Consider the following 27636-nt stretch of genomic DNA (forward strand, 5'->3'; position numbering starts at 1 on the left):
GCACAAATCTAGTGAAGGGTACAGAAACATTTCTGCTGCTGTGAATGTCCCAATGAGCACAGTGGCCTCCATCATGTAAACAGAAGAGGTTCAGATCCACCAGGACTCTTCCTAGAGCTGGCCGCATGTCTAAACTGAGTGATTGGGGAGAAGGGCCTTAGTTAGGGAGGTGACCAAGAACCCGATGGTCACTCTGTCAGAGCTCCAGCATTCCTCTGTGGAGAGAGGAAACCTTCCAGAAGGACAACAATCTCTGTCGCAATCCACCTGTCAGGCCTGTATGGTAGAGTGGCCAGACAGAAGCCACTCCTTAGTAAAAGGCACATGGCAGCCCACCTGGAGTTTGACAAAAGGCACCTGAAGGACTCTCAGACCAGGAAAAACAAAATTTTCTGGTCTGAAGAGACAAAGATTGAAATCTTTGGTGTGAATGCCAGGCATCATGTTTGGAGAAAACCAGGAACCATCCCTGCAGTGAAGCATGGTGGTGGCAGCATCATGCTGTGGGGATGTTTTTCAGCGGCAGGAACTGGGAGACTAGTCAGGATTGAGGCAAAGATGAATGCAGAAATGTACAGAGACATCCTGGATGAAAACCTGCTCCAGAGCGCTGTTGACCTCAGACTGGGGTGATGGTCCATCTTTCAGAAGGACAATGACCCTAAGCCCACAGCCAAGATATCAAAGTGGCTCAGGACAACTCTGTGAATGTCCTTGAGGGGCCCAGCCAGAGCCCAGACCTGAATCCGATTGAACATCTCTGGAGATCTGAAAATGGCTGTGTACCGACGCTCCTCATCCAACCTGATGGAGCTTGAGAGGTGGTGCAAAGAGGAATGGACAAAACTACATAGATAGGTGCACCAAGCTTCTGGCATCATATTGAAGAAGACCAAAGGTGTATCAACAAGGTATTGAGCAAAGGGTGTTGAATACTTGTGTACATGTGATTTCTTTGTTTGTTTTTGTTTTTTGTTTTTTTTAGTTTCAATAAATTAGCAAAAAAAAATAATTTTTTAATGTTCATTATGAGGTGCTGTGAGTAGAATATGAGGGAAAAATCCATTTTGGAATAAGGCTGTAACAAAACAAAATTTGGCAAATGTAAAGCGCTGCAAATACTCTCAGGATGCACCATGAACGTTGTTAGAAGAAACGGCAACGTTACAAGTGGTAAATGTTTTTGGAGTGTGTTGCAGGCTGGAAATAAGGAATGGATGTATATTAACAAATAAGATGAAGTTAATCAGAAAGAAAAAAAACATGAAATATCTTGGTTCATACTGTCTGCAATGAAGTAAGTAAATGTAAGTCCCCCTAACACCATTTTCCAACCTTTTCTGATTTATGGTTGTAATATCAGTTACCACAAATTGAACAGAGACCCTGTCTGGCATTTTTAATTTATTTATTTATTTATTGGACAGAGTAGATATTTTTTTTTTTCTTTAAGTTTTAGTTGTACATGTCTTCAAAGAGAAAATGCCAATGAAGTAAATTTTTGGTGACCCCATTGAGACAGCATGGAGGGGATGTGGATAAAAGCATGGACTTGTGACTGGATTTGAATCCCTGTCAGACCAGAAAATGACAAAGTGCCCTTTGGCAAGATCCTTAATCCCAAAGTTGCTCCTGGTGTGCAGTTGACTGCCTTGTATGGCTGCATCCTTACATTGATGTGTTTGTGAATCAGTTAATGTGAGGGATTATTGTAAAGCGCTGTAGAAATGTAGTCTGTTTACTTGTCCTCAGTTAACAGTTTGCCTCCGTTATATCTCTAAAGCAGATCAGGGATGACACCCTGGGTAAACCTCCCAGGCTATCAATAAAATTATCATGCACAGTGAAAGCTTCCACCACTTTTCTTCACAGTAATGAGTTCCCTCAATGTATTGTGATGAAGAGAGAGGTGGGGTGCTGCATGGGTGGATGTGCTTGGGTTTAAAGGCAAGGTGGCGTGTCTCACAAGTAGTAAACTGTGTACCGGATGCTCTTCCTGAGGCAACTCCAGATATTCATGGAGAGACATGCTCTGAGTTCCTGGTATTCCCAAGTTGTTTCCAGCCAAATGGTCAACAGGACCTATTCTGCTTCCTTTAGGACATCTGACTGCATCAGGTGTGCTCACAGCGGCAAAATTGTGATCACATCGATCAGAGTTGGCGCTTCCTTTTTTCATACAACATGTAAGAAATTGTCATAGTAGTCATTATTTGCCATCTGCTGCAGCTGTGGACAGTGATTCCACAATAACTGGTGTGAATGCTGCATAATGAGCCAACACATGGTGCTTGTGCACAGAAAATGTTTGGAATGATGCTGCTGTGGCTCCATAAAAGCTGCAGTGTCTGGATACTGCACATCCAGTGTAAATTGGACATGACTGTTTTATGTCAATTTAGAAAGGCAAACAAGAAATGAACCGCTTGCTGCAGAGATGACTGCATATAGTTGGTTGCTTCCTCACAGCTGTAACCTGTTTGCATCTTCAGTCTGGGTCAGTGGGGAAGCAATAAAAAAAAAAAAATAGATCCTGACCTGGGCCTTGTTTAATTTTTTTTTTCCTTTCAATCCCACAGCAATAAGAGGTAATGTTCTCGGCAGAGTTGACGGTACATTAGGTGTGGACAATGAAGCTGCTTCTCACTTACATCATCCCCAGTATGTTCAAAATGTCACATGGGAGGCTTCAATAATTAAAACTGTGTCAGACACTGTTGGATTGTTTGCAGACATTCCAGCACTGTACATATTAGGAACTAGCACTGAATGTGTATCTTGTGTTGTAAGCATCTTGAAGTATGTAGTTTTACATAATGCAGTTTTAAAAAAGACAGTTTTGTGCAGTTGGTCAGGTGAGAAACAACGATGACATCCCAACATATAACCTGCTAAGTATTTTCTGATGTGCATGTTCATACAGTTTTATAGTGTTGTGTCTTCTCTTGATGCCCAGGGCCGGTGTCTGGTGATGGAATGTGGTCCTCCCACTCGCCACCCTCTACCAAGTCAGGAAAGTTGGGTCAGTTTCACAGCAGACACTCCACCATCCAGCACACTTCCAGCAATGCATCCTTCATCAGTCCAGGTAGGGCATCATTAAACGCGTGTTGCAGTCCTTTGCCCTTGAGCTCAGTCAGATGTGTAGTACTTTAGAGAAATATGCAGATACTCATGTAGGTCAACAATAAACAAATCTAATTTGCAATGTCTTGGCATTCTTATTCCACCCCAGTCCCTTTAATTCTGTGGAAAAACTAATCGATTACCACATTGTTAATGTTTTCCCCTAAATAAAACACAGTAATATTCAATAAAAATAACTTTATCACTGCTTTTAATCAAGCTGTTTATGTGTGTGTGTGTGTATATATATATATATATATATATATATATATAAAAGTATCCACGCATTTATTTGTTTATTAATATTAGAGATTATCAGTTATTATTTTGTGAAGTGTTCCCGACTCTTTTCTGTGTCCGCTTGGCATGACCACTAATCCGAATGATGTTTCTTTAAGTGGGTAAGAGTGAATGTATTTATCCAAAAATATTGATGAACATAGTTTGAATTACAGGGAAAGCCAAGAGGAGCCCTGCTCCCCTGAAAAGGACACAAGTTCCTTTTCAAAAGCCTCCCCAGAGATGTTTAGGGGGATCCCTGAAAAATGTCCCCCTTTTGTGTTATGGGGTTGTGTATGTATTTTATTTTGGTACATTGACATTCCTTTAAGTAAAACTATGTCAGCATTGGTGTTTGTGTGTGTGTATTCGGTCACTACATTACATTTTTCAAACACCTGTATCCATCAAAAAGCACCTATGTCACTTGTGCAGCTCTCCACGTGATTTTTGGAGCTGAATGAGCTTCCTCATTAAGTGGGCTGAATTTGGTGAAAGACGACGTGGATTGGTAACTGCAAAAACAGACTGCCGGGAAAACGCTGGTAAAACTCCAAAAGCAGTTCTCACATACTTGTCCACCCTCAGCTGAATGTGAGAAGGAATTTTCGCTGTGACTGTTACTGACAATAGGTATCGAAACAGGTTACGTGGGTGAATCCTCTCCTCACTTCTGTGGACTTAAATGATTCTTGTACTGTTGTTGTTGTCCGATTTAAAAAATATATACGTATATTCCTGATATTTACTGCTTGCAGTAGTAATGGAATGGTTAACTCTGTTATTGGCTGCACTGCGGTACACTTGTGCTCATGCTTGGGATTTCTTAAGTCCCTGTCACACATAGCAAGAATGTGCAGGAACCATGCCCGACACAGCAAATATTGCCATAATACGACGCAGTCAGGAGGAAAAGAGGCGGAGTCAGCAGTGTCAGAATGCATCCGGATTACTTCGTCCAACCTGCATGAAGGCAGGTGTGGATGAAGTGTCCACATCCGCGCTGTGAAACACTCCTGGACCACTGTTGGAGGTGAGATTCATGTTTATTAATGCTGTCACAGCCTGGCACAACAGTTCCATGTTATATCTCCTACAGAGTTAGAAGTTTATCATTTTTAACAGCGTGAGATCCGTTCAGCTCTGAGCCTGATGCGTGCAATTACGCATTACTGTGCACCACGGAGAGGCGCAGCTGCCCATGTTATATACAGTTATGATGGAGACAGTATTCACATTATTGAACTCGCCCATGGGGAGGAATGGACAAATATCTGTACTCTAAGGTCTGTTGTGGAAATAACAGCCTGTTCAGATTTGCGGCGGCGTGCACACAGTAGCGCACGGTGCTTTCGGTTTGATAGCTGCTGTTCACATTCATTGTACATGATAATACTTCATAATCCTTATCATGATGAAGTGTGCCACTTACATTTCAACAGTTCCTTTGTGCTCTGGGGGGGCGGGCGGGCATTATTATACGTGGCACGTGCAGGTCATACTGGCAGGCTTTGCTGTGCCAGATCCATCTCGAGGTTCCCTCATATGCGCTCAAATCATTTCAGATCCCGTCTTGCCGTCATTGGAATATGTAAATTGCGGTCAGATGGTCCTCAGATTGCACATGGACCGCCGTCTGATAGGTGTCCCATCTCAACGGTGCCTGGAGGGTTTTGAACATGTGCAACACACTTGTGGCGGCTGACTGGTTTTGACCAGCTGTGTGGACTATTGCAGATGGCTGTTAGAACGTTTTAGAACTGAAATCGACACTTTTCGGATGTGCGCCTATTTGTCATTCTGACGCCATTCTGATGCCATGCCTGATTCTAGCTGTGTGATGGGGGTATTAGAATTCACTGCAAAATGGGGCGCCCCTGAAAACCACTATATAATTTGAACCTTGGTTAGAAGTTAAATGATTATTGTTACCTTCTTACCAGACAATGTAGATATCCTCATCTCCTGTGTTTATTAAAAGATAAGTACATAAATTTGACGTTACAATCTCAGATCATTTTGTCTCCCTTTTTAACTTATGGTGATTTTGACAGGCTGTTTTTATTCACTAATGCTGGTCATTGCAATTGGAAAAAGTTCCTTATTTAAAAAATGGAAAGCACAGTAGTTAGTGTTTTTTTTTTTTGTTTGTTTGTTTTTTGCGCAGAGCCCACAGACTTGCCCGATCTGTGATTTAAACACCGTATCCAATCCGTGACACCTCTAATGAACATATTCTTGGGCTTCATTTCCATCAGTCATTAAGAAATTCAAACTATGTGGTATTGTATAGTAGATCTGTTATTTCATGTTTCATGCCAGCGTTAATGTCCATAGTGTTATTTTTTTTATTTTATTGTATTTTGTCACATTCTCTAAATGTTCATGGTTTACCATAGGAAAGCACAACAGTACGAACAGTGGCCTCAGCAGCGATGACCAATGAGATCCAGAGGCAGTCGAGTACCTACGATGACCCGTGGAAAATCACAGATGAGCAGAGACAGTATTATATTAACCAGTTCAAAACCATCCAGCCGGACCTAAACGGATTCATACCGGGTAGGAAAACGGACACACGGAGCCTTGTAGAAGCACAGATTGATGTCATCATCTCTTCTTTGCTTTTACTGTGTTGCAGGTTCAGCAGCAAAAGAGTTCTTCACCAAATCTAAGCTACCAATACTGGAGCTGTCGCACATTTGGTGAGAAATTTGTAGTTTACTAATCCTGAACGTCTTGTTCGGTTTTGTCTTTGAACTCTATACCTGGACTGCAGTGACTGTTACATGTTTAAAAGCTTGATTATCTTGTGGTAGGACATTAAGGTATTGTGCAGTTCTAGATGGCCAGAAGAACACTACAGCTGGATCTGAAGAGAAACAAAATGTTGCACATTTAATTGTTGCTTAATAACCAGGTTTATTTGTGCAGGATCAAGCGTGCACATTGTTTGTCTTTGCTGCTGTTGGTTGTCGTGGTCACTTGCCAGGATTTTGTCTTGATGCACGTTTCTAGGGAACTTTCGGACTTCGATAAAGACGGCGCGCTGACCTTGGATGAGTTTTGTGCTGCTTTCCACTTGGTTGTGGCTAGGAAAAACGGCTACGACCTCCCCGAGAAGCTGCCTGAGAGCCTGATGCCAAAGCTGATTGACCTGGATGACTCAGCAGGTACACAGCCTCACTGACTCGTTATTGTTCCCTCACCGAGCTTCCCACACGTGGGCATAACTCCAAAATTCTGTATGATGACAGTGTTGCAAATCAGTATTTCTCCTGAGATTCCACAAATATTTATACAGTGAGAAGTTCATTTTTATTTAAAGTATTTACCACAACATGTAAAGGTAATAAAGTAGTGTAGGGCCAACAGTAAGTGTATGTAGTCACAAATTTATTTATTTATTTTTGGGAATTTTGCCTCTCAGCTCCACCACAGTAGAGCTGAACCAATCCAGATGTGTTTGTAGTATAGATGTCCAGATTTGATTTAATGGGTTTAAACAAAGTATTACATTTATAAATTACAACTATTTTTTTTTTGTTTTTACAGCTGGTGCCTGTTTTCAGAGGCCATAAATAATTTTGCACACTAAATATAAGGATTAAACAGCCTTGTGTTAGACATCATGTTCGTCATTTACAGAGAGATACTAACTGTATGGTGAGCTGTGTGGTAAATTTGTCCGCACTAAGCAGTTTTCAAAAACTAAGATGAGTGAGGGAAGCCACCCAGAGCAACCCTGAAAGAGCTAAAGGCTTCTGTGCCTGGAGAAACTGTGCATTGTGCTACCTTTGTTCCTTGAATCACCAGTTATACATCTGTGTGGTCGAGTGGCACAGACAAGAATTTTCTTAACTGCTATATAAAATTTCATATGCATTTTGCCAAAGGCACATGGGAGGTTGAGTCACTGATGATGCAACTGCCAAAACCTGAATTATGCACAGTTTCACCAGCCATGGCTACAGTAGGCTATAACTCCTTCAGATGTATTACAGATGTTTTGGTGGTTTCCCTCACATGCTTAGTCCAGACATATTTACTGTACTGTGTGTATTTCTAAATGATTGATGTAAATGAAGTCAGACATAGTGAGTAACTAGAAAATGTTCACATTATCCATCCCCTGACTTACAGTAGTGTTCAGAATAATAGTAGTGCTATGTGACTAAAAAGATTAATCCAGGTTTTGAGTATATTTCTTATTGTTACATGGCAAACAAGGTACCGGTAGATTCTCATAAATCCAACAAGACCAAGCATTCATGATATGCACACTCTTAAGGCTGTGAAATTAGGCTGTTAGTAAAAAAAAAAGTAGAAAAGGGGGTGTTCGCAATAATAGTAGTAGTAGTAGTGTGTTCGTCAATTTTGTGGAACAAACAGGTGTGAATCATGTGTCCCCTATTTAAAGATGAAGCCAGCACCTGTTGAACATGCTTTTCTCTTTGAAAGCCTGAGGAAAATGGCACGTTCAAGACATTGTTCAGAAGAACAGCGTAGTTTGATTAAAAAGTTGATTGGAGAGGGGAAAACTTATACGCAGGTGCAAAAAATTATAGGCTGTTCATCTACAATGATCTCCAATGCTTTAAAATGGACAAAAAAAACAGAGACGTGTGGAAGAAAACGGAAAACAACCATCAAATGGATAGAAGAATAACCAGAATGGCAAAGGCTCACCCATTGATCAGCTCCAGGATGATCAAAGACAGTCTGGAGTTACCTGTAAGTGCTGTGACAGTTAGAAGATGCCTGTGTGAAGCTAATTTATTTGCAAAAATCCCCTGCAAAGTCCCTCTGTTAAATAAAAGACATGTGCAGAAGAGGTTACAATTTGCCAAAGAACACATCAATTGGCCTAAAGAGAAATGGAGGAATATTTTGTGGACTGATGAGAGTAAAATTGTTCTTTTTGGGTCCAAGGGCCACAGACAGTTTGTGAGATGACCCCCAAACTCTGAATTCAAGCCACAGTTCACAGTGAAGACAGTGAAGCATGGTGGTGCAAGCATCATGATATGGTCATGTTTCTCCTACTATGGTGTTGGGCCTGAGTATCGGTATACCAGGTATCATGGCTCAGTTTGGATATGTCAAAATACTTGAAGAGGTCATGTTGCCTTATGCTGAAGAGGACATGCCCTTGAAATGGGTGTTTCAACAAGACAATGACCCCAAGCACACTAGTAAATGAGCAAAATCTTGGTTCCAAACCAACAAAATTAATGCCTTACAGATGTGAAGAAATCATGAAAAACTGTGGTTATACAACTAAGTACTAGTTTAGTGATTTACAGGATTGCTAAAAAAGCAGTTTGAACATAATAGTTTTGAGTTTGTAACGTCAACAGCAGATGCTACTATTATTGTGAACACCCCCTTTTCTACTTTTTTTTTACTAATAGCCCAATTTCATAGCCTTAAGAGTGTGCATATCATGAATGCTTGGTCTTGTTGGATTTGTGAGAATCTACTGGTACCTTGTTTCCCATGTAACAATAAGAAATATACTCAAAACCTGGATTAATCTTTTTAGTCACATAGCACTACTATTATTCTGAACACTACTGTATGTAAAGGAAACTGGCTGCAAAAATGATTTTTATTAAAAAAAAATCCTAAAATGTAGTTTATTCATTGATGTGTGACTTCTGAAAATTTAGGGACTGCGTTTAAAATGTATATTTTTGTTAAAGCCCTTTGAACTAAAGCTGAAAGTCTATATTGCAAACCTCATTTTGTTTCAGCGCCATTGTAGTGGTGCGCAAAGGCAAAGCTCTGTCCAAATACGTATGGACCAGACTGTTTCTGCCTGAAGTTTAGGCTTATAGCAACGTTACTTTGCGACTTTGACAGCTAAAATGAAGCCACATTTTAAAATACTGGTAGAATTCAGTTTACTTGTATGTTTTGTTGCCGCTATTGAAGCTGGCTAATCGTAGTCTTGTGCACAGAAGTGCCGGAGCCGGTCACAGACGTCGGATACTCGGCTTCGCCGGTGGAAGTCACGCCCAGCAAGTCTCCCTCAATGCCGTCACTCAACCAGGCCTGGCCAGAGATGAACCAGAGCAACGAGGTTCCGACATGCACATGTGCACACACACACACACACACACACACACACACACACACACACACACACACACATGGTGCAGCTCAGACTGCAAACAGCATGTTGGTTTCCATTTGCTCTGCTTGCATTCGATTTGTCTTCAGTGTTTAATTGGTAAAAGTTGACTTGTCTTTATGCGTCCACCCACATTTGATTTCCACATCACCCTGTCTGTTATCGAGTGTAATCCAGTGTGTCTCCTCTCATTTCCTGTAACTGTAGCCGCAGCCGTCAAAGTCGGCACATTGGCTGAATGTGGATGATTTTGTTTGGTGCCCGCTCTGATTCCACGTCACTGTGGCTCAGGCTGATGATGTAATGTGTGATGTCACTGCACTTGGCTGACTGACATGTTTTTTTGTTTGTTTGTTTGTTTTTCTCACTCTGTCTGTCTCCTGCAGCAGTGGGAGACGTTTAGCGAGCGCTCCTCCAGCTCACAAACTCTGACCCAATTTGACTCTAACATTGCACCAGCTGACCCTGTAAGTCAATCACTTAGTAAGCATGAACGATATTAACCCTCTATGGATCATCTCAACTTCCTCTCTTGCCTTTTTTCTGTCGTTTCTCTCTTGCCTCTTGTCACAGAATCTCTTCATGACACTGTCACTGCATGTTTGGTTTTTGTTCTTTTATTGCATCAAACTGTGTGTGTTGTGATTTGACTGGCTTAGCTTGTGTTGGACGACACCTTTCGCCCACAATCACCAGTGCATTTGTTCAATATTATACAGTGCGGGGGTCTCCCTCCCCAATCCATATGCAGTGCTGCGAGTATGTTTGCAAATTGTGTAGCGACAAAATGTTATTGAACTGTCAGTACTTTTTGAAGAGTGATTAGCCCTCAGGCAAGTACCCCCCCCCCTTCCCTCAGCACCGCTTTGAGGTCATATAATCAAAATTTCAAGCTTTGCTCGAGATTTATGCCGCTGTGTTCTGAATCACCTGCGGACATCTTGTGTGGTAAACCAGAAAACAAACATTACAGTAATCAATTTTACAGACCACAAAAGCATGTGCAACACACAGGATAGTGGAAATGGAATATGACGAAAGCAGAAATATAGAGATAACCGACTTTTACACATTTATTTCAAACAGTGATGTTTTTATATTGTTTAATTATATGTTACATAGTGGAGCTGATGGAGATAACTATAATACTTTTTCAGGCAATATTCTGAAAACAATAATTAAGACTTGCGCTGGTGGCACATGTCGCCGCATCCACCACACCACAGAACGCAGTGGGTAGTCCTGGATGGCCACCACCCAAGGCAGACCTCCATTCCATCCCTAACTGCCAGCATTAACAGTCTGTTTGCCACAGCCAGGTGAAACATGGGTGTCGCCTTGGCATTGTCAATTTGTTTGGTCCTCAGCATGAGGCACCTGCGCATTGAATAGACAGGGAAAGCGCGTCACATTGTGCCATACTGAGGATCCCTTCAAATGCAAGTAGACCATCTTATTTCAGTCTCTTCAAGGACTTGTTTAACACAAAGTTATTTCAGCAGTGCCAACGATTCTCTGTAGAATTATTTGGCATCTAGTACCAAATTCATCAAGTATTCTCCTTAGGTCACTGGTTAGGACACAAATCTCATAAACAAGCAGAAAGTCTGGTATCACATAACCCTCAAAACTTGGACCTTTGTTTGACTGCAGGATGAACATCGCCACACACCTCTGTCTAGTGAACTCATACCCCATAAGGTTATTACGGGCGACTCTGATGCAAAAGTTGAGGACCTAGAGAGACGTGAATGTGACTGCAGAGATAAATGTATCATTCGAGGTCAATATTGTCACCACAAATGGCTATACATTGATGACTGCATCCAGGATTTGTTGAAAGCCTGGATCTTAGGACAGTCACAAACCCCAGATATTCTGACCTCCCGCAAAGATCACAGCATCGCCCATGATTGTCAAGGTCAGTGAACCTTTCCTCACCAAGTCACCCAAATTGTTGGACTCCAGAAGCCTACCCAACATCCAGTATGTACAAACATTGTATAGAGTCAGAACCAGAATACATCGGAACACCAGAATATAGAGGATTGATAAGATTATATTGAGACCAGCACTTTTTATCGAGTATGCTTATGGTCAGATTCCTTATTGATTCTGGAGCAGTTTTCAATTCAAATTATCAGCTGCTAATTTTTCTTCTGTGTGAAGGTTTTTGCTGGCCAGGAGCTGATTGGCCAGTCAGTCAGTTGACTGTAGCTTACTCAACTGTCCTGCAGTAACATTCAGCCATCTTCAGAAATGTATGAAATGATAGAATATGTTTTTGTTTAGGTTTTCTTACTCACAGATGAATTCTACGCAGCCTGCTTATGTGTCGCTAATGTTAGAGCAGCATAAAATATCATCACCTTCCTAAAATAATGGCCTAAGTCATATTTTCCAAAACATGACTTAGGTGTTATTTTAGGAAGGTGATGATATTTACCTTCAGTAACAGACAACCTGCTAAGTTGGAAAGCAGTGGCACTTTCTTGAAAGAAAAAAAAAAAAATTTTTGCAGACATTATATATAGCACTCACTCTCATCACTCATCTTCAACTGCTTATCCGAGATCGGGTCGTGGGGGAAACAGCTTCAGCAGGGGACCCCAGACTTCCCTTTCCCAGGCCACATTGACTACCTCTGACTGGGGGATCTTGAGGCGTTCCCAGGGCAGTGTGGAGATATAGACTCTCCGAGTCCTGGGTCTTCCCCAGAGTCTCCTCCCAGATGGAGGTGCCCAGGAGGCATCTTTACCAGATGCCCAAACCACCTCAACTGGATCCTTTCAATGTGAAGGAGCAGCAGCTCTTCTCCGAGCTCCTCATCGATGACCAAGCTGCTCACCCTATCTCTAAGGGAGACATCAGCCACCCATGCCCATTTCGGCCAATTGTACCCGCAATCTCGTTCTTTTGGCCACGACACAACCCTCATGACCATAGGTGAGAGTAGGAATGAAAATTGACCAGTAGATTGAGAGCTTCGGCTTTTGGCTCAGCTCCCTTTTCATCACAACAGTACAGTAGAGCGAATGTAATACCACCCCTGCTGCGCCGATTCTCCGGCCAATCTCACGCTTCATTGTCCCCCCCACTCGTGAACAAGACCCCGAGCTACTTGAACTCCTTCCCTTGGGGCAACACCACATTCCCTACACAGAGTAGGCAATCCATCAGTTTCCTGCTGAGAACCATGGCCTCAGAATTCGAGGTGCTGATCCTCATCCCAGCTGCTTTACACTTGGCTGTGAACTGATCTAGTGAGTGCTGGAGGTCACAGGCCGATAAATCCAACAGGATCACATCATCTGCAAAAAGCAGCGATGAGACCCTGAGCCCACCAAACTGGAAACCCTCTTCCCCCCGACTACGCCTCGATATCCTGTTCATGAATATCACAAGCAGGATTGGCGACAAGGTGCAGCGCTGGAGGAGGCCAACCCCCACCGGAAACGAGCCCGACTTACTGCCGAGCACCAAAACACAGCTCTTGCTTTGTGAGTACAGATTGTATGGCCCTGTGAAGGAACCGCCCTCACTCCATAATCCCGCATCACCTCCCACAGCACTATAGCACTGTTATTATTATTTTGTTTATGAAACAAAGCCATGCATCGGATTGCTTCTTCTTCTCTAACTATTCCTTGGTGCAAGTAGTGCACAGGCACAGAGTTTAACGTTCGGCACAGAGTTTGCAGTCATGACGTGGGTTTTTACAACGATCACAGTCAAAAGAATAAATATCCTCAGAGACATGCATTCTGGTTGCTCGGACAATTTAAAACTAGTTCTCAGCAGGAACTTGTTTTGGATTCCCATCCCTACCTGAAACTCTGCTTCCACTCAGCACAGTACTCGCAGTACCTGTGTGGATGTACTTGCTGTGATATTCAGCAAGTTATTGAGGTGCGTTTGGGTTCTCAGGCTGTTTCAGAAAGTGTAACAATCAGCTGCAAATGCTCTCACTACCTTCAGAACTAGTTTGTCATCTTCTAAATGGAAGCAAAGATGTTTTGCAGTGTCGGGATAAAAGCCTCTCCATACGCTTAAAGTTCAGCCCCATTACCATAGTACTCTGCAGCTTCTTCCCCGCCCATTGTTTTTTCTTTGCAATCTCACTGGCACCTTAGGTGTCCAATATATTGGCAGGAGAATCGGCCCGATGCTGCATTTACATGTTGGCTGTAAGCGACAGACAGTAAACTGAATGTTGCATTGTTTTCAGTGAGATGATGACCAAAAACTCTGCCCTTGCTGGCTGTGAATGCATTACCTGTGCACCGCATCTGACGGCACTTGATGTTTAACGGACACTAGCATGCTTGCAGCACTGTGTTCTTTTTTTTAAAGAAAAGAAATACACATTTAAATAATTTTTGTTTGTTCCCAAAATATACACGTATGAAATGTGTTACTGCCAATTATTTATTTTCTAAATTGCAAAAACGGTAAAGAAGTTGAAAGTAGTTTTACTTGCCTTTCTACTGACATCACTTTATTTTGGTACAAACTTAGAACGATGCAATATGATGCATCAGATTCATGTTTTATTTGCAATCAGAAATGCTGTTTGAACTCTGATTCAAGCATTTCATTGGTGATGCAGCAGTGCTGCATTCGGACTGACATAAAAGTAAAAAAAAAAATTTGCCTCCATTATAGCCCTGTATTGAAGACGAACATGAAAGAAAAATAGTGAACAGTGAAGTTCTGAGTTTTGAGTTTCCCAACATTACAGAGCAGCTGCAGGTGACACTTTGTGGAACCTTTACAAAATCCCTGAACGCAGCATTGTTCCACCACCAAAGAATCTCTTGAAACATTTCACTGTAGATAAAAGTTAAACCGTTCTCCATAATTGGGGGTGGGGGTAGGGTGAGTGCTTTTAACCTTGGTGTTTCATTGGTTACCAGTAACGTGTATGATATTTGTGTATTTTGGGTTCATGCATCAAAAAGACCCCGACAGCCTTTTAAAGTTGTTGCATACTTCAGCAGACAGCCTCTCAAAGAAGAAATGTGTTATTGGGTGAGGCCACGCCCACTGTGTGCCAGAAAGGTGGAAAACTTTGCCATTATGCTCTTTTTTTTTTTATTTATAGTTTTACATAAAAGATGAGGCTAACAGAAAATGCATTGGCATACTGTCACCTCTGCACACTATCCAGTCAGCACGCAAGACTGGCAGAGCTGTTGATGTTGTAAAGTTACAAATTTTGTAGCACAGACTCTGATCCTGATAGTGGTGAAGTTGTGCATGTTGGCTGTCTGGTGACATATGCAACAGTCATGTTATACTGCAGCAAAGGTCATGGCCGAATGTTTTCTGATTGTGTAGCTTTGCTGATAAAATGACTGTTTGTTTGGTCTGACCATGTACACAGATACAAGTTTAATCTCTCACAGTGGAATCAACCTATGTCTCTTTGTAAATCTTTTTTCTTCTCATGTGTGTTGGTCTGCACAGGACACGGCCATTGTCCACCCAGTTCCCATCCGGATGACACCCAGTAAGATCCACATGCAGGAGATGGAACTAAAGAGGACGGGCAGCGGTAAGTGTGTGGCACAGTTTTTATGTCATGCATGTAAAGAATAAAACAAAGCTGTGTTGAGTTGAAGGCGCTTTGCTGTGAGATGTCTCGAGCTGAGCACAGATTGAGCCGAGGTGGTTGGTGGTTGTGACTGAGCTCTGTAAAGAAATTACTTTTTCAGTGCAGCGAGCCTGCTTGAGAGGACTCTGCACCGAATGTGAAGCTGCTAGGGGAAAGCAGCCCAGATGTGCTGAGTTTTAATTTTCAGTGCTAAACACGAGCAGGTGTGAGAGCAGCTTAAATCCTATTGTTCACATCATGATATTTCACTAAAAATGTTGAACTTGTGCATTTATTTCTGCATTATGATGTCAAAATGGTTGTAATAAAAACCACGCAGGTCAGTGCTTGTTATATTTTCATGATTCATTAAAAGCTACGTGAAAGCTGAAAACTCCAAAATTGTTATTTATAGTTACTGTCCATAACGCGTTGCTATAGTAAGACATGAAGGATATTCTGCTGCATTTCGTTGCTAAGCTGGGAGGTAAACATTTTAATCATTACTTCTGCACAAAGTTGGAAAGTAAATATATGCACAGACACTTTTGACTGGCGTTTTTTGTGTTGCATTGTGATGTGAGAATTTCTTTGTGCCTTTCAAGCTCTTTGCTTTGCAGAAAGCCATTTCTGCCTTTCCAAATTTCCCTGATCGGTCCTTACAGTACAGCTCAGGCCGTGCATTTCAGCACCGGCACAAGTGCATTTTAACACCTCAAACCATTGTGAAGTCTGTGTGTGTGAAATAAATAATATACGAGGTCTGTCAATAAATTAACGGTCCTTTTTAATTTTTTTTCAAAAACTATATGGATTTCGTTCATATGTTTTTACGTCAGACATGCTTGAACCCTCATGCGCATGCGTGAGTTTTTCCACGCCTGTCGGTGACGTCATTCGCCTGTGAGCACGCCTTGGGAAGGAATGGTCCCGCCCCCTCATCGGATTTTCATTGTCTGGAAATGGCGGAATGAAAAGGACTTTTTTTCCATCAGAATTTTTTCAGAAGCTGTTAGAGACTGGCACCTGGAAACCATTCGAAAACATGTCTATCTCGGCTTTCAGTGCTTACCAGTCCAGTAAGTATCAGTGAAATTGTGGAGAGCTGGACATGTCCAAACTTGTCCTCTGACACTCCGAAACGGAGCTGTTCCTTTGTCTCGCTTCCAAAGCAAATCGGTCTTTACGCGCGTAGCCTCCGCGCAGCTTTCCATAACAAAATCTCTTGTTAAAAGTGAAATCTGACGGAAAATGGCTGATGTCCAGCTCTTGTGATAACCAGAGAAAGAGCACACGACGGTCTCGTATCCACAGAGCCATCCGTTTAGAAATGGTCTGGTGGCTTGTGCCTCGTCGCCGCAGCTCGGTGCGCGGTCCTTAAAGGGATCCTTAAAGCTGTAGTAACAGACCTTATTCTCTGTGAAGCCCGTAAAATTTTCACCGAAAATGGTTTCAAATGGTTTCCAGGTGCCAGTCTCTAACAGCTTCTGAAAAAATTCTGATGGAAAAAAGTCCTTTTCATTCCGCCATTTCCAGACAATGAAAATCCGACGAGGGGGCGGGACCACTCCTTCCCAAGGCGTGCTCACAGGCGAATGACGTCACCGACAGGCGTGGAAAAACTCACGCATGCGCACGAGGGTTCAAGCATGTCTGACGTAAAAACATATGAATGAAATCCATATAGTTTTTGAAAAAAATAAAAAAGGACTGTTACTTTATTGACAGACCTTGTATTTTCCAGAGTATCCTTTTTATTTGGAAGGTCTTGCAATGTACACTTGGGTGTGACTTATAAAAAAAAAAAAAAAAAAAAAAAAAAAAAAGTAAATAAGTATTTATACAGGGCTTTCACAGGCATCCATGCACTAAACAAAAGAAACGTCAGTCATAAAAGTGCATAACACTGCACAAAAATCCCAAATTAAAGAGCTAATAAAAAAAAATCTAATGTACTCGTGTTTTTAACACTGTACCAGCAATTCATGTTTATTTACATCAAATGACCTCAAATATGTTATCAATTGCATGCTTATTTATCCATTTTATTTATTTATTTGGGATTTAACAGTCCTTTTGGCATACACCACAAACTGACAGCTTCTTGGAAAAATCTCTCCCACAACCCCCCCCCCCCCCCCCCCCCCCCCCACCCCCCGTAGACCACAACCACCCGACGAGTCCACTACTCGTTAAGCCTCCAGAAATGTCTGAAGAAGCTAAACTTCCCACCTCCATGAAGTTTGCAGCCTCCAACACTGTAGGTGAGTCTGTGATATGCACCACCTGCTGCCCAATGCATGTTGGGGTAGGCTCAGGACCTATAAACCTTCAAACATAGTTTGTTAAAATGGGATTTTTTTTTTTTATTTTATTTTTTTTTATTGATTGATTTAAAGGTTTTTCCCATTTACAACAGCTGTATTGTCCCTTTAGATAACGGTAACGTTTTTGTTGAGCTGTAGTCTTGATGTAATTGATTACAGCTTAGTTGACAAATTTTATGTTTTGAGGTTTGTTTGTTTTTAAATGTCCTTTAAAGGTGATGGTTACAGCAGTTCTGACTCCTTCACATCAGATCAGGAGCCGATTGCCCGACAAAGGTCAGTTTCTCACTTTTATGTGACGAATTTGCTGATGATGATGATGATTACTGTACCTACATTTAGTGGAACTACATCACGGGCAAGATACAGTTTTGGTATCAATCAGTGATACCCTTCAGTTTATATTTTTATACACTTAATTCTGATTTGTTATTCATTATTAATTTCACATTGCTGTGAAATTAATTTTTCCCCTCAAATTTCTACTACACACAATACCCCATAATGACAATGTGAAAAAGTTTTTTTTTTTTAAAGATTTTTACAGATTGATTAAAACCAAAACAAAAATAAGTCCACCTGGGGTGAATTCAGTTGATTGGACATGATTTGGAAAGACACGCAACTGTCCCACAGCTGACAGTGCATGTCAGAACACAAACCAAACATGAAGTCAAAGGACTTGTCTGAGACATGATTGTCTTGAGGCACAAATCTGGGGAAGGGTACAGAAAAATTTCTGCTGCTTTGAAAGTCCCAATGAGCACAGTGGCCTCCATCATCCGTAAATGGAAGAAGTTCAGATCCACCAGGACTCTTCGGAGATCTAAACTGAGTGATTGGGGAGAAGGGCCTTAGTCAGGGAGGTGACCAAGAACCTGGTGGTCACTCTGTCAGAGCTCCAGCATTCCTCTGTGGAGAGAGAACCTTATAGAAGGACAACCATCTCTGCAGCAGTCCACCAGTTAGGCCTTTATGGTAGAGCGGCCTGATGGAAGCCACTTCTTAGTAAAAGACACATGGCAGTCCACCTGGAGTTTGCCAAAAGGCACCTGAAGGACTCTCATACCATGAGAAACAAAATTCTCTGGTCTGATGAGACAAAGATTGAACTCTTTGGCGTGAATGCCAGGCGTCATGTTGAGAAGAAACCAGGCACCATCCCTACAGTGAAGCATGGTGGTGGCAGCATCATGCTGTGGGGATGTTTTTCAGCAACAGGAACTGGGAGACTAGTCAGAATTGAGGGAAACATGAATACAGCAATGTACAGAGACATCCTGAATGAAAACCTGCTCCAGAGTGCTCTTGACCTCAGACTGGGGTGACGGTTCATCTTTCAGCAGGAAAATGACCCTAAGCACACAACCAAGATATCAAAGGAGTGGCTTCAGGACAACTCTGTGAATGTCCTTGAGTGGTCCAGCCAGAGCCCAGACCTGAGTCTGATTGAACATCTCTGGAGAGATCTGAAAATGTCTGTGCACCGACTCTCCCCGTCCAACCTGATGGAGCTTGAGAGGTGCTGCAAAGAAGAATGGACAAAACTGCACAAAGATAGGTTCACCAAGCTCGTGGCATCATATTCAAGAAGACTTGAGGCTGTAATTGCTGCCAAATGTGCATCAACAAACTATCCAGCAAAGGTTGTGAATACTTACGTACATGTGATTTCTTAGTTGTTTTTTGCAAAAATTAAAAACAAAAAAGCTTTTTTCATGTTGTCATTATCTGGTGATGTGAGTACAATTTTGAGGGGAAAAATTTTTACTCCATTTTGGAATAAGGCTGTAACATAACATAACGTTGAAAAAGTGAAGCACTGTGAATATATTCCAGTTGCACTGTATTTCCGTCATTCCCATTTTCCTCACACTGTATGCAGTGAGCTTTTGTTATTGACCCACAGCAGTTAATCCATTCAGTGTTAAATCAACAAGGTGAAACCTAAGTCTGTGTCACGACAGGTGAAAGGTCCCGAAGACACTTAACTTTATGACCCTTTCAGATCAGTCAGTCGGTCCGTGTTTAAGCACTGTCATAGAATTTGGGATGTGTGTGTTCAGGTCTCAGTCCAGTACGTCTCCAGAGGCTCTGAAGGTTGTGGCTCCACCTCCTCCTCCACCCAGACCCCACCCCTCCCATTCTCGCTCCTCATCTCTGGACATGAATCGCACCTTTGCTGCTGCCTCGACGTCAGGGCAGCCTCAGCCCTCTTCCATAACCTACCTGCCTGCTGTACCTCCTCGACCTCTTCCCACCCAGGTACGATGAACCCAAAATTCTAATCGTGTTAATGTTGTTGGAATATCGCACGTTTATCCACCATCAAACATGGTACCTTTAAAAGAAAAGACCCCCTCCCCCCAAATCAGAATCTTTATATGTGCAAAATATTAAATTCAAGTATAAAATTCTGACCTATAAATGTGATTTTGAGGAATAATAACATCTGATCCCCTTAATTTTCCTTCAATAGACATCAGTACCCCACAGCGGGCATCGTGTAGAAGCGGAAAGTGGAGCCGGAGGCGGGACCGTGATTGCAACCACATCCCCTCAGCAGATCCCTCAGCAGGCCAATTTTGCAGACTTCAGTCAGTTCCAGGCTTTTGCTGCGTCTGAACAGCCTTCCAACCTTCCTGAAGCAGAAAAACTCAGCGAGCCGGGGCAGGTAGGTGGTGACAGCAAGTGTATCTCTCTCTCAGTTGGCAGTGAGATATTCAAATATTTTGTTGTTGGGTGTTTGGTTGCACTGCCTGTTTAGCAAGCCATGTTTTTATGGATGAATTTTAATTGTGCTGCCAGGATAAACCACCAGATGGAGCTGGACCTCTGAGAGCAGTGAAGAGTGACAGCCAAGCAGAGGACAGAACCACAGCCACTGTGAACTCTGTACGTCGGCTTCCCTTCACATTTACATTTAAACTTATCTGATGTCTGAAACACCAATAGACAGTCTCATCTTTAGTAATTTCAAAATTTTATTAGCCCAGCTCTCCACAATTTCTCTTATACTCACTCGACTGGTAAGCACTGAAAGCCGAGATAGGCATGTCCCAACGTGTCCTCTAACACTCCGAAACGGAGGTGTTCCTTTGTCTCGCTTCATCAGCGAATCGGTCGTGACGCGCGAAGCCTCCGCGCGGCTTTCCATGACAAAATCTCTTGTTAAAAGTGAAATCTGCCAGAAAATGGCTGATGTCCAGCTCTTGTGATAACCAGAGAAATTGCTCACGACGGTCCCGGCTCCACACAGCGATCCGTTTAGAAATGATCTGGTGGTTTCTGCCTCTCGATGGCGGCTCAGAGCGCGGCGCGCCGTGCGCCATTGTGGGTTGTCCTTAAAGCTGTAGTAACTAACACTCCTTATTCTCTGTGAAGCCTGTAAAATTTTCACCGAAAGCCAGATAAATTTTTCAAATGGTTTCCAGCTGCCTGTCTCTAACAGTTTCTGAAAAAATTCTGATGGAAAAAAAAGCCCAAATTATTCCACCATTTCCTCGCAATGAAACAACGACGAGAGGGGTGGAGCAGTGCTCACTCAAAGCCTGCCCACAGGCGAATGACGCAACCGACAGGCGTGGAAAAACTCACACATGCACACGAAGGTTCAAGCTTGGCTGACGTAAAAACATATGAATCAAATCCATATAGTTTTTGAAAAAAATAAAAAGGTACGATACTTTTCTAACAGACCTCGTAAATAGTCAGTTCTTTTGGCTTCTCCCTTTTTAATTGGGGGTGGCCACAGCAGATTCAATTACGTAGGATTTGCATGCTAATTTGGCACATTTAGAATGAATGAATGAAAACTATTTATTTCGAACATTTGATACAACAACAATTACAAGATAGATCAGTAAAGACAACAACAAAAAAGTTCCTACTGTGTACCCAACATGTCCGAAAAGGGGTAGGGTGAAGCATCAGCTTATTTATCCCTACCCCTTCTTCCCCACAACCAGTAATACCCGTTGCCACATATACACATAGATTCCTACACACCTAAACCGATATCAATATATATATATATATATATATATATATATATATATATATATATATATATATATATATATATATATATATATATATATATATATATCAACATACGTACACACATATATACACAAACATAAATATACACCTACACATACCTACTTACATACAAAATACTATATATTTACAAGCTGAAGCAAAAAACAAAAACACCCTAACCCTCATTACCCTTCCTCCTCCCTATACCGCTGTTTGAACTGGTTCATTTACACTGGATACCCTTCATGAAGCAGCTCCACATTACAGGGAGAATGATCGGGGTGCCCTTGAATTGGGAACCTTCTGATTTGGAAACAAATGCACTAACCACTTGGCCACCACCCAACACCTCATGAAATATAAGCCATCATATTTTACAAATTCATTCTACATTTTTTAAACATTAGCCTAGCCACCCTCCTTGTTGGTGTCGTACAGAGTTTAAAGAAGTGGAGTGCTGATTATTCCCTCTTCATTCAAGAGCGAAGGAACGTTATTGTTATTCAAGAGTGCAGTCTTTCAGTTTGAGAGCATAGTTTATTAATTTCTCTTTCTCCAAGACCCAGCATGTCACCTTCTTTTGGACCTTGTATTTTTTGTTTTTTTTCCTTCATTGGTGGTTGTCATCCAGTTTAAAGGTGCTTTACTGCAGCTTTCTGTGTCAGTGTGGCTCTGAAGGTACCCGATTCAGATCAGCACATTGGAGGTGCTCGTCAAATGTGTACACTGGGCAGGTTTTTGGCCATAAGTGATAATGCAGTATTTTGACGTGACGTATTTGACGTGGAAGTTGTAGAACCAGCCAAACAAGTTAAAAAATAAATAAATAATGTGACTTATAGTCCAGAAAATACAGTGCCAAAAATACTTATTAGTATTATACATAGGGTGAATACTGACAGACAACCATTTGAAATTACACGAAAATGGGTGCACTTGAAGTTTAAAAATAACATCAAAATCTCTACCTTCTAAATGGTTTAACATGGTTATTTTAAGAACAATTTTAATGTAATTTTGGATGTAGCTAAATATGCAAGGTGTAACTTTCAAAGGATTTGGAATTATTGATCAAACTGAAAAACTATGCCCCTGTTGTGGCATAAAATGGGTATCATGATGTAACAAAACTGATTTATACAGCAATAAACAAGTGCATGTTTACACATTTTCCCCACACATTGTAAGATGGTATAAAACCCTGTAAATTCACAAAAATATTGCCAGAAACACGCAAAATAGTTCAAACATTTTTTTAAAGGTATTGATATTAATTTAAATATGTGTTGATGTCACTATTTTAAAACTGTTTCTGCCAAATGCAACACAGACCAATCTGTTTTTACTTTTCCACTGTTCCACGCATCATGCACCATAACAGCCTTTATTTTATGCATGAACAAGAGATTGTGACACTATTCTGTCATATTACAGACAAAGACTTTCAAATTGAAAGTTGTGACCTTTACAGGTAAGAGATGTGGGTTAATCTAGATGCAGTCTTGCACTTTCTTTGCATTTTCATCATCATTGTCATTGTATAATATTGAGTTTGATCTTATTTTGTACAATTTGTTTTTTGCACCACTAGGCCAAAGGTTCCTCTGGTCCCCTAGCTCCTCCTCCCAAACCAGTACGCCGGAGATTGAAGTCAGAAGATGAGCTTCGACCAGAAGACGAGCAACACGTTCCACAGAAGTCAAACGTCATTGCTGCTGTCCTGGCCACTCAGCCCTCCATTCCCCGGTAAGACACTTGTAAATAAGTGTCACAGCTCAGTCCAGGTATTTGGTGTCTCATCAGGATTAGGTGAATTAATGCAGAACCATATTGGAGTCCTTTCCTTACGGTCTGCAGTCTCAGATGATTTCTTTTCCCTTCTGTGCTCCTGTACTGCTCTGTACCACCAGACAAAAGCTGGCTCGGCCTAATTTCTGGCACAGTGTGTTGCAATAATTTAAAATCACCATTAAAATCCGGTGTTTCTTTTCCTGAGTGCTTTGAAGACTGTGATGAACTCCCTCCCTTGTGTGTCTGAATGAGACAGATGAGGTGAGATGCTGCTGAACCTTCATACTCCTGCAAATACCTTCATACTGTTGCACATTGCCTTTGGTCAGCGTAAAGACTTATGGTGGCACAAACTGTGCAGAGGCTTCCTGATGTGCTGAATTGCAGCCGTGCCTCCTGCAGTGCGGCGCCTCTGCTGCACGATGAGTTTGAACCGCTACACATTTAATCAAGGAAATCAGGGAGTTTGCATCAAACACCTAGAAATTCAGATTAATTTTAGTACATTGCAAATATTTTTAAAAATCGTGATGTAGGTGTGGCGTGATTGTTGCCCAAACATATTTGGTGATTAAAAGGCTTTGAACCGGTTTTCGGGAACAAAAACCATAAACCTTTGTTATTTTGGTAGGAATGTAAAAAAACCCGAAATGTTTTTTACCCAAGGCCAAAATATGGCCATCGGGTATTGCGAAGACTTTGCCTCCGTCCATCCCTCTGTCCGTCCCCCTGTCTGTCCGTCCCTCTGTGTGCGCTCAGCATAAGTCCAGTCCTATTACTGCCAGGGTCTTGAAATTCACAGGGAACATTCTTGTGACACAGACCTTGGGCAAGCTCAAAGATGGCTAACCTTGACCTATTCTAAGGGGTTAAATGGTCACATTCTTTCAACTCTTTCATTGATTGCATGCTCATACACTCAACAAAAATATAAACGCAACACTTTTGGTTTTGCTCCCATTTTGTATGAGATGAACTCAAAGATCTAAAACTTTTTCCACATACACAATATCACCATTTCCCTCAAATATTGTTCACAAACCAGTCTAAATCTGTGATAGTGAGCACTTCTCCTTTGCTGAGATAATCCATCCCACCTCACAGGTGTGCCATATCAAGATGCTGATTAGACACCATGATTAGGCACAGGTGTGCCTTAGACTGCCCACAATAAAAGGCCACTCTGAAAGGTGCAGTTTTATCACACAGCACAATGCCACAGATGTCGCAAGATGTGAGGGAGCGTGCAATTGGCATGCTGACAGCAGGATTGTCAACCAGAGCTGTTGCTCGTGTATTGAATGTTCATTTCTCTACCATAAGCAGTCTCCAAAGGCGTTTCAGAGAATTTGGCAGTACATCCAACCAGCCTCACAACCGCAGACCACGTGTAACCACACCAGCCCAGGACCTCCACATCCAGCATGTTCACCTCCAAGATCGTCTGAGGCCAGCCACTCTGACAGCTGCTGAAACAATCGGTTTGCATAACCAAAGAATTTCTGCACAAACTGTCAGAAACTGTCTCAGGGAAGCTCATCTGCATGCTCGTCGTCCTCATCAGGGTCTCGACCTGACTCCAGTTCGTCGTCGCAACTTCGCACAGCCATTGAAGAGGAGTGGACCAACATTCCACAGGCCACAATTGACAACCTGATCAACTCTATGTGAAGGAGATGTGTTGCACTGCATGAGGCAAATGGTGGTCACACCAGATACTGACTGGTATCCCCCCCCCCCCCCCAATAAAACAAAACTGCACCTTTCAGAGTGGCCTTTTATTGTGGGCAGTCTAAGGCACACCTGTGCACTAATCATGGTGTCTAATCAGCATCTTAATATGGCACACCTGTGAGGTGGGATGGATTATCTCAGCAAAGGAGAAGTGCTCACTATCACAGATTTAGACTGGTTTGTGAACAATATTTGAGGGAAATGGTGATATTGTGTATGTGGAAAAACTTTTAGATCTTTGAGTTCATCTCATACAAAATGGGAGCAAAACCAAAAGTGTTGCGTTTATATTTTTGTTGAGTATATGTCAGAGGGTATTTTCACATTGCGTTACAGGGTTAGTATAGTGGTGCTGTTGGCAGTTATCACCTGAGGCGGCGTGCGTTGCGAGTCATTTTGACTGGTTTTAGATGCATTGAAAGCAAGAATAATAGACAAAAAAAATGACACATATTATAATATCAAAGTTCTTTTTTGCATGTTTCTGTCTAAGTTAATAAAATAAATAACATTGAAACTTTTAAAAACACATTAATGTTTGATGGACATAACATTTGCTCTCCTCTTCAAAAATGACACACTGTACCTTTAATCCAGTAAGACAGGCTTACTTTAACTAAACTGTCATCTTGGGATAAATACTTTAACAAATATACATATATATATATATATATATATATATATATATATATATATATAAACCCCTGTTTGTCTTGTTTGAACAAGAGCTAAATCTGGACTAATTTGATTGTCAAATCAGAATAAAATATACAAGGTCTGTCCAAAAAGTAACGGACCTTTTTATTTTTTTCAAAGACTATATGGATTTGAATCTCGTGTGATTGCATCAGCCAAGCTTGAACCTTCGTGCGCATGCGTGAGTTTTTTCACGCCTGTCGGTTGCATCATTCGCCTGTGAGCAGGCTTTGAGTGAGCACTGGTCCACCCCCCTCGTCGGCTTTTTATTGCGAGTAAAATGTCTGAATGATTCCAGAGTCCCAAACTCTGGAATGCTCTGCCCCTACACGTCCGATCTGCTCCCACTGTGGAGTGATTTAAGTCCCGTCTTAAGGCCCACTTTTATTCTTGGCTTTAACACAGCGTGAGTTGTACGGTCCTTGTGTCTTATTTTATTTTTATTTTATTGAAATTTATTGTTTTATCATGGTTTTATTTATTTATGTTTTATTTTATCTTATCTATTTTACTGTTATTATTGTTATTATTACTGTTTTGCGTGTCTATGCTTTTGCTGTGCAGCACTTTGGAGACTCGAGTCTGTTTAAATGTGCTTTATAAATAAAGTGGATTGGATTGGATGATTTAGAGCTTTGATGCATCAAATTTTTCCAGAAACTGTGAGAGACCTCCAGGTGGACACCATTCGGAAAATTCAGATGGCTATCAGGGACAATTTTATGGGGATTACACAGATTAAGGAGTGTTGCAGCCGGTTTAAAGACCGCCCACAGCGCCTGAGAGCGTGCAGCATTCCGAGCGGCGATCGACAGGCTCAAACGACCAGATCATTTCCAAACTGAACGCTGTGTTGATCCTGGACATCGTCTGACTACCACAGAAATGGCAGAAGACGTGGACATCAAGACTTTTTCGGCACATTCCACTGTTACAGGAGTTTTTGTCATGGAAAGAGGAGCGGAGGAATGTGCCACCGTGCCGCGAATGGTGCGGCACAAAACCACCTCTGTGTTGGTCTCACAGGACGGCTTTCAGATGACTTTCGGTGGCTTTTCAGTTGTGTGACTATCTGAGAAATTGTGGATTAGCTGGACATGCCACAACATGTCCTGTGAGGCTTCATCACGGCGTTGCTTTGCGCCATGCGGCTCTGTCCCGACGCGCGAATTCCTGTGGTTTTGTGCCGCGCCATTTGCGGCACGGTGGCGCATTCCTCCGCTCCTCTTTCCATAACAAAACTCCTGTAACAGTGGAATGTGCCGAAAAAGTCTTGATGTCCACGTCTTCTGTCATTTCTGTGGTAGTCAGACGATGTCCCGGATCAACACAGCGTTCAGTTTGGAAATGATCTTGGAACGCGGCATGCTCTCAGGTGCTGTGGGCGGTCTTTAAACCAGCTGTAGCACTCCTCAGTCTGTGTGATCCCCATAGAATCGTCCCTGAAAGCCGTCTGAATCTTCCGAATGGTGTCCACCTGGCTGTCTCTCACAGTTTCTGGAAAAATTTGATGCAGCAAAGCTCCAAATCATTCAGACATTTTACTCGCAATAAAAATCCGACGAGAGGGGTGGACCAGTGCTCACTGAAAGCCTGCCCACAGGCGAATGACGCAACTACAGGCGTGAAAAAACGCACGCATGCGCATGAAGGTTCAAGCTTGGCTGATGCAATCACACGTGATTCAAATCCATATAGTTTTTGAAAAAAATAAAAAGGTCTGATACGTTTTGGACAGACCTCGTATTGCAAAGTAAGTTCTCACATACAAGTAATTTGATCTGGGGTCATTGGTGCATAAACAACAATAATAAAAAGAAAATGAAAAAAAAAATACTTCTGCAAGAAATAAAGAAGTAAATTTGCTCTTTTAAAGATGAAACCCTGGATGGAAAAACTTTCTGAATCTT

General features: G+C 41.9%; 1 protein-coding gene across 1 annotated transcript in view; it reads left to right on the forward strand.

The window, feature by feature from the left end:
- Positions 1-27636, forward strand: part of reps1 (RALBP1 associated Eps domain containing 1) — a 78401-nt gene that overhangs the window by 48307 nt on the left and 2458 nt on the right. Inside the window, exons 8-16 of the mRNA XM_034162675.1 lie at positions 6424-6578; positions 9369-9490; positions 15011-15098; positions 17300-17401; positions 17680-17740; positions 19531-19729; positions 19944-20138; positions 20273-20359; positions 23097-23251. Of these exons, the coding sequence (XP_034018566.1) occupies positions 6424-6578; positions 9369-9490; positions 15011-15098; positions 17300-17401; positions 17680-17740; positions 19531-19729; positions 19944-20138; positions 20273-20359; positions 23097-23251 (1164 nt within the window). The remainder of the gene's footprint in view (positions 1-6423; positions 6579-9368; positions 9491-15010; positions 15099-17299; positions 17402-17679; positions 17741-19530; positions 19730-19943; positions 20139-20272; positions 20360-23096; positions 23252-27636) is intronic.

This window comes from Thalassophryne amazonica, chromosome 21 (assembly GCF_902500255.1).
Source record: "Thalassophryne amazonica chromosome 21, fThaAma1.1, whole genome shotgun sequence".
Lineage (NCBI taxonomy): Eukaryota > Metazoa > Chordata > Actinopteri > Batrachoidiformes > Batrachoididae > Thalassophryne > Thalassophryne amazonica.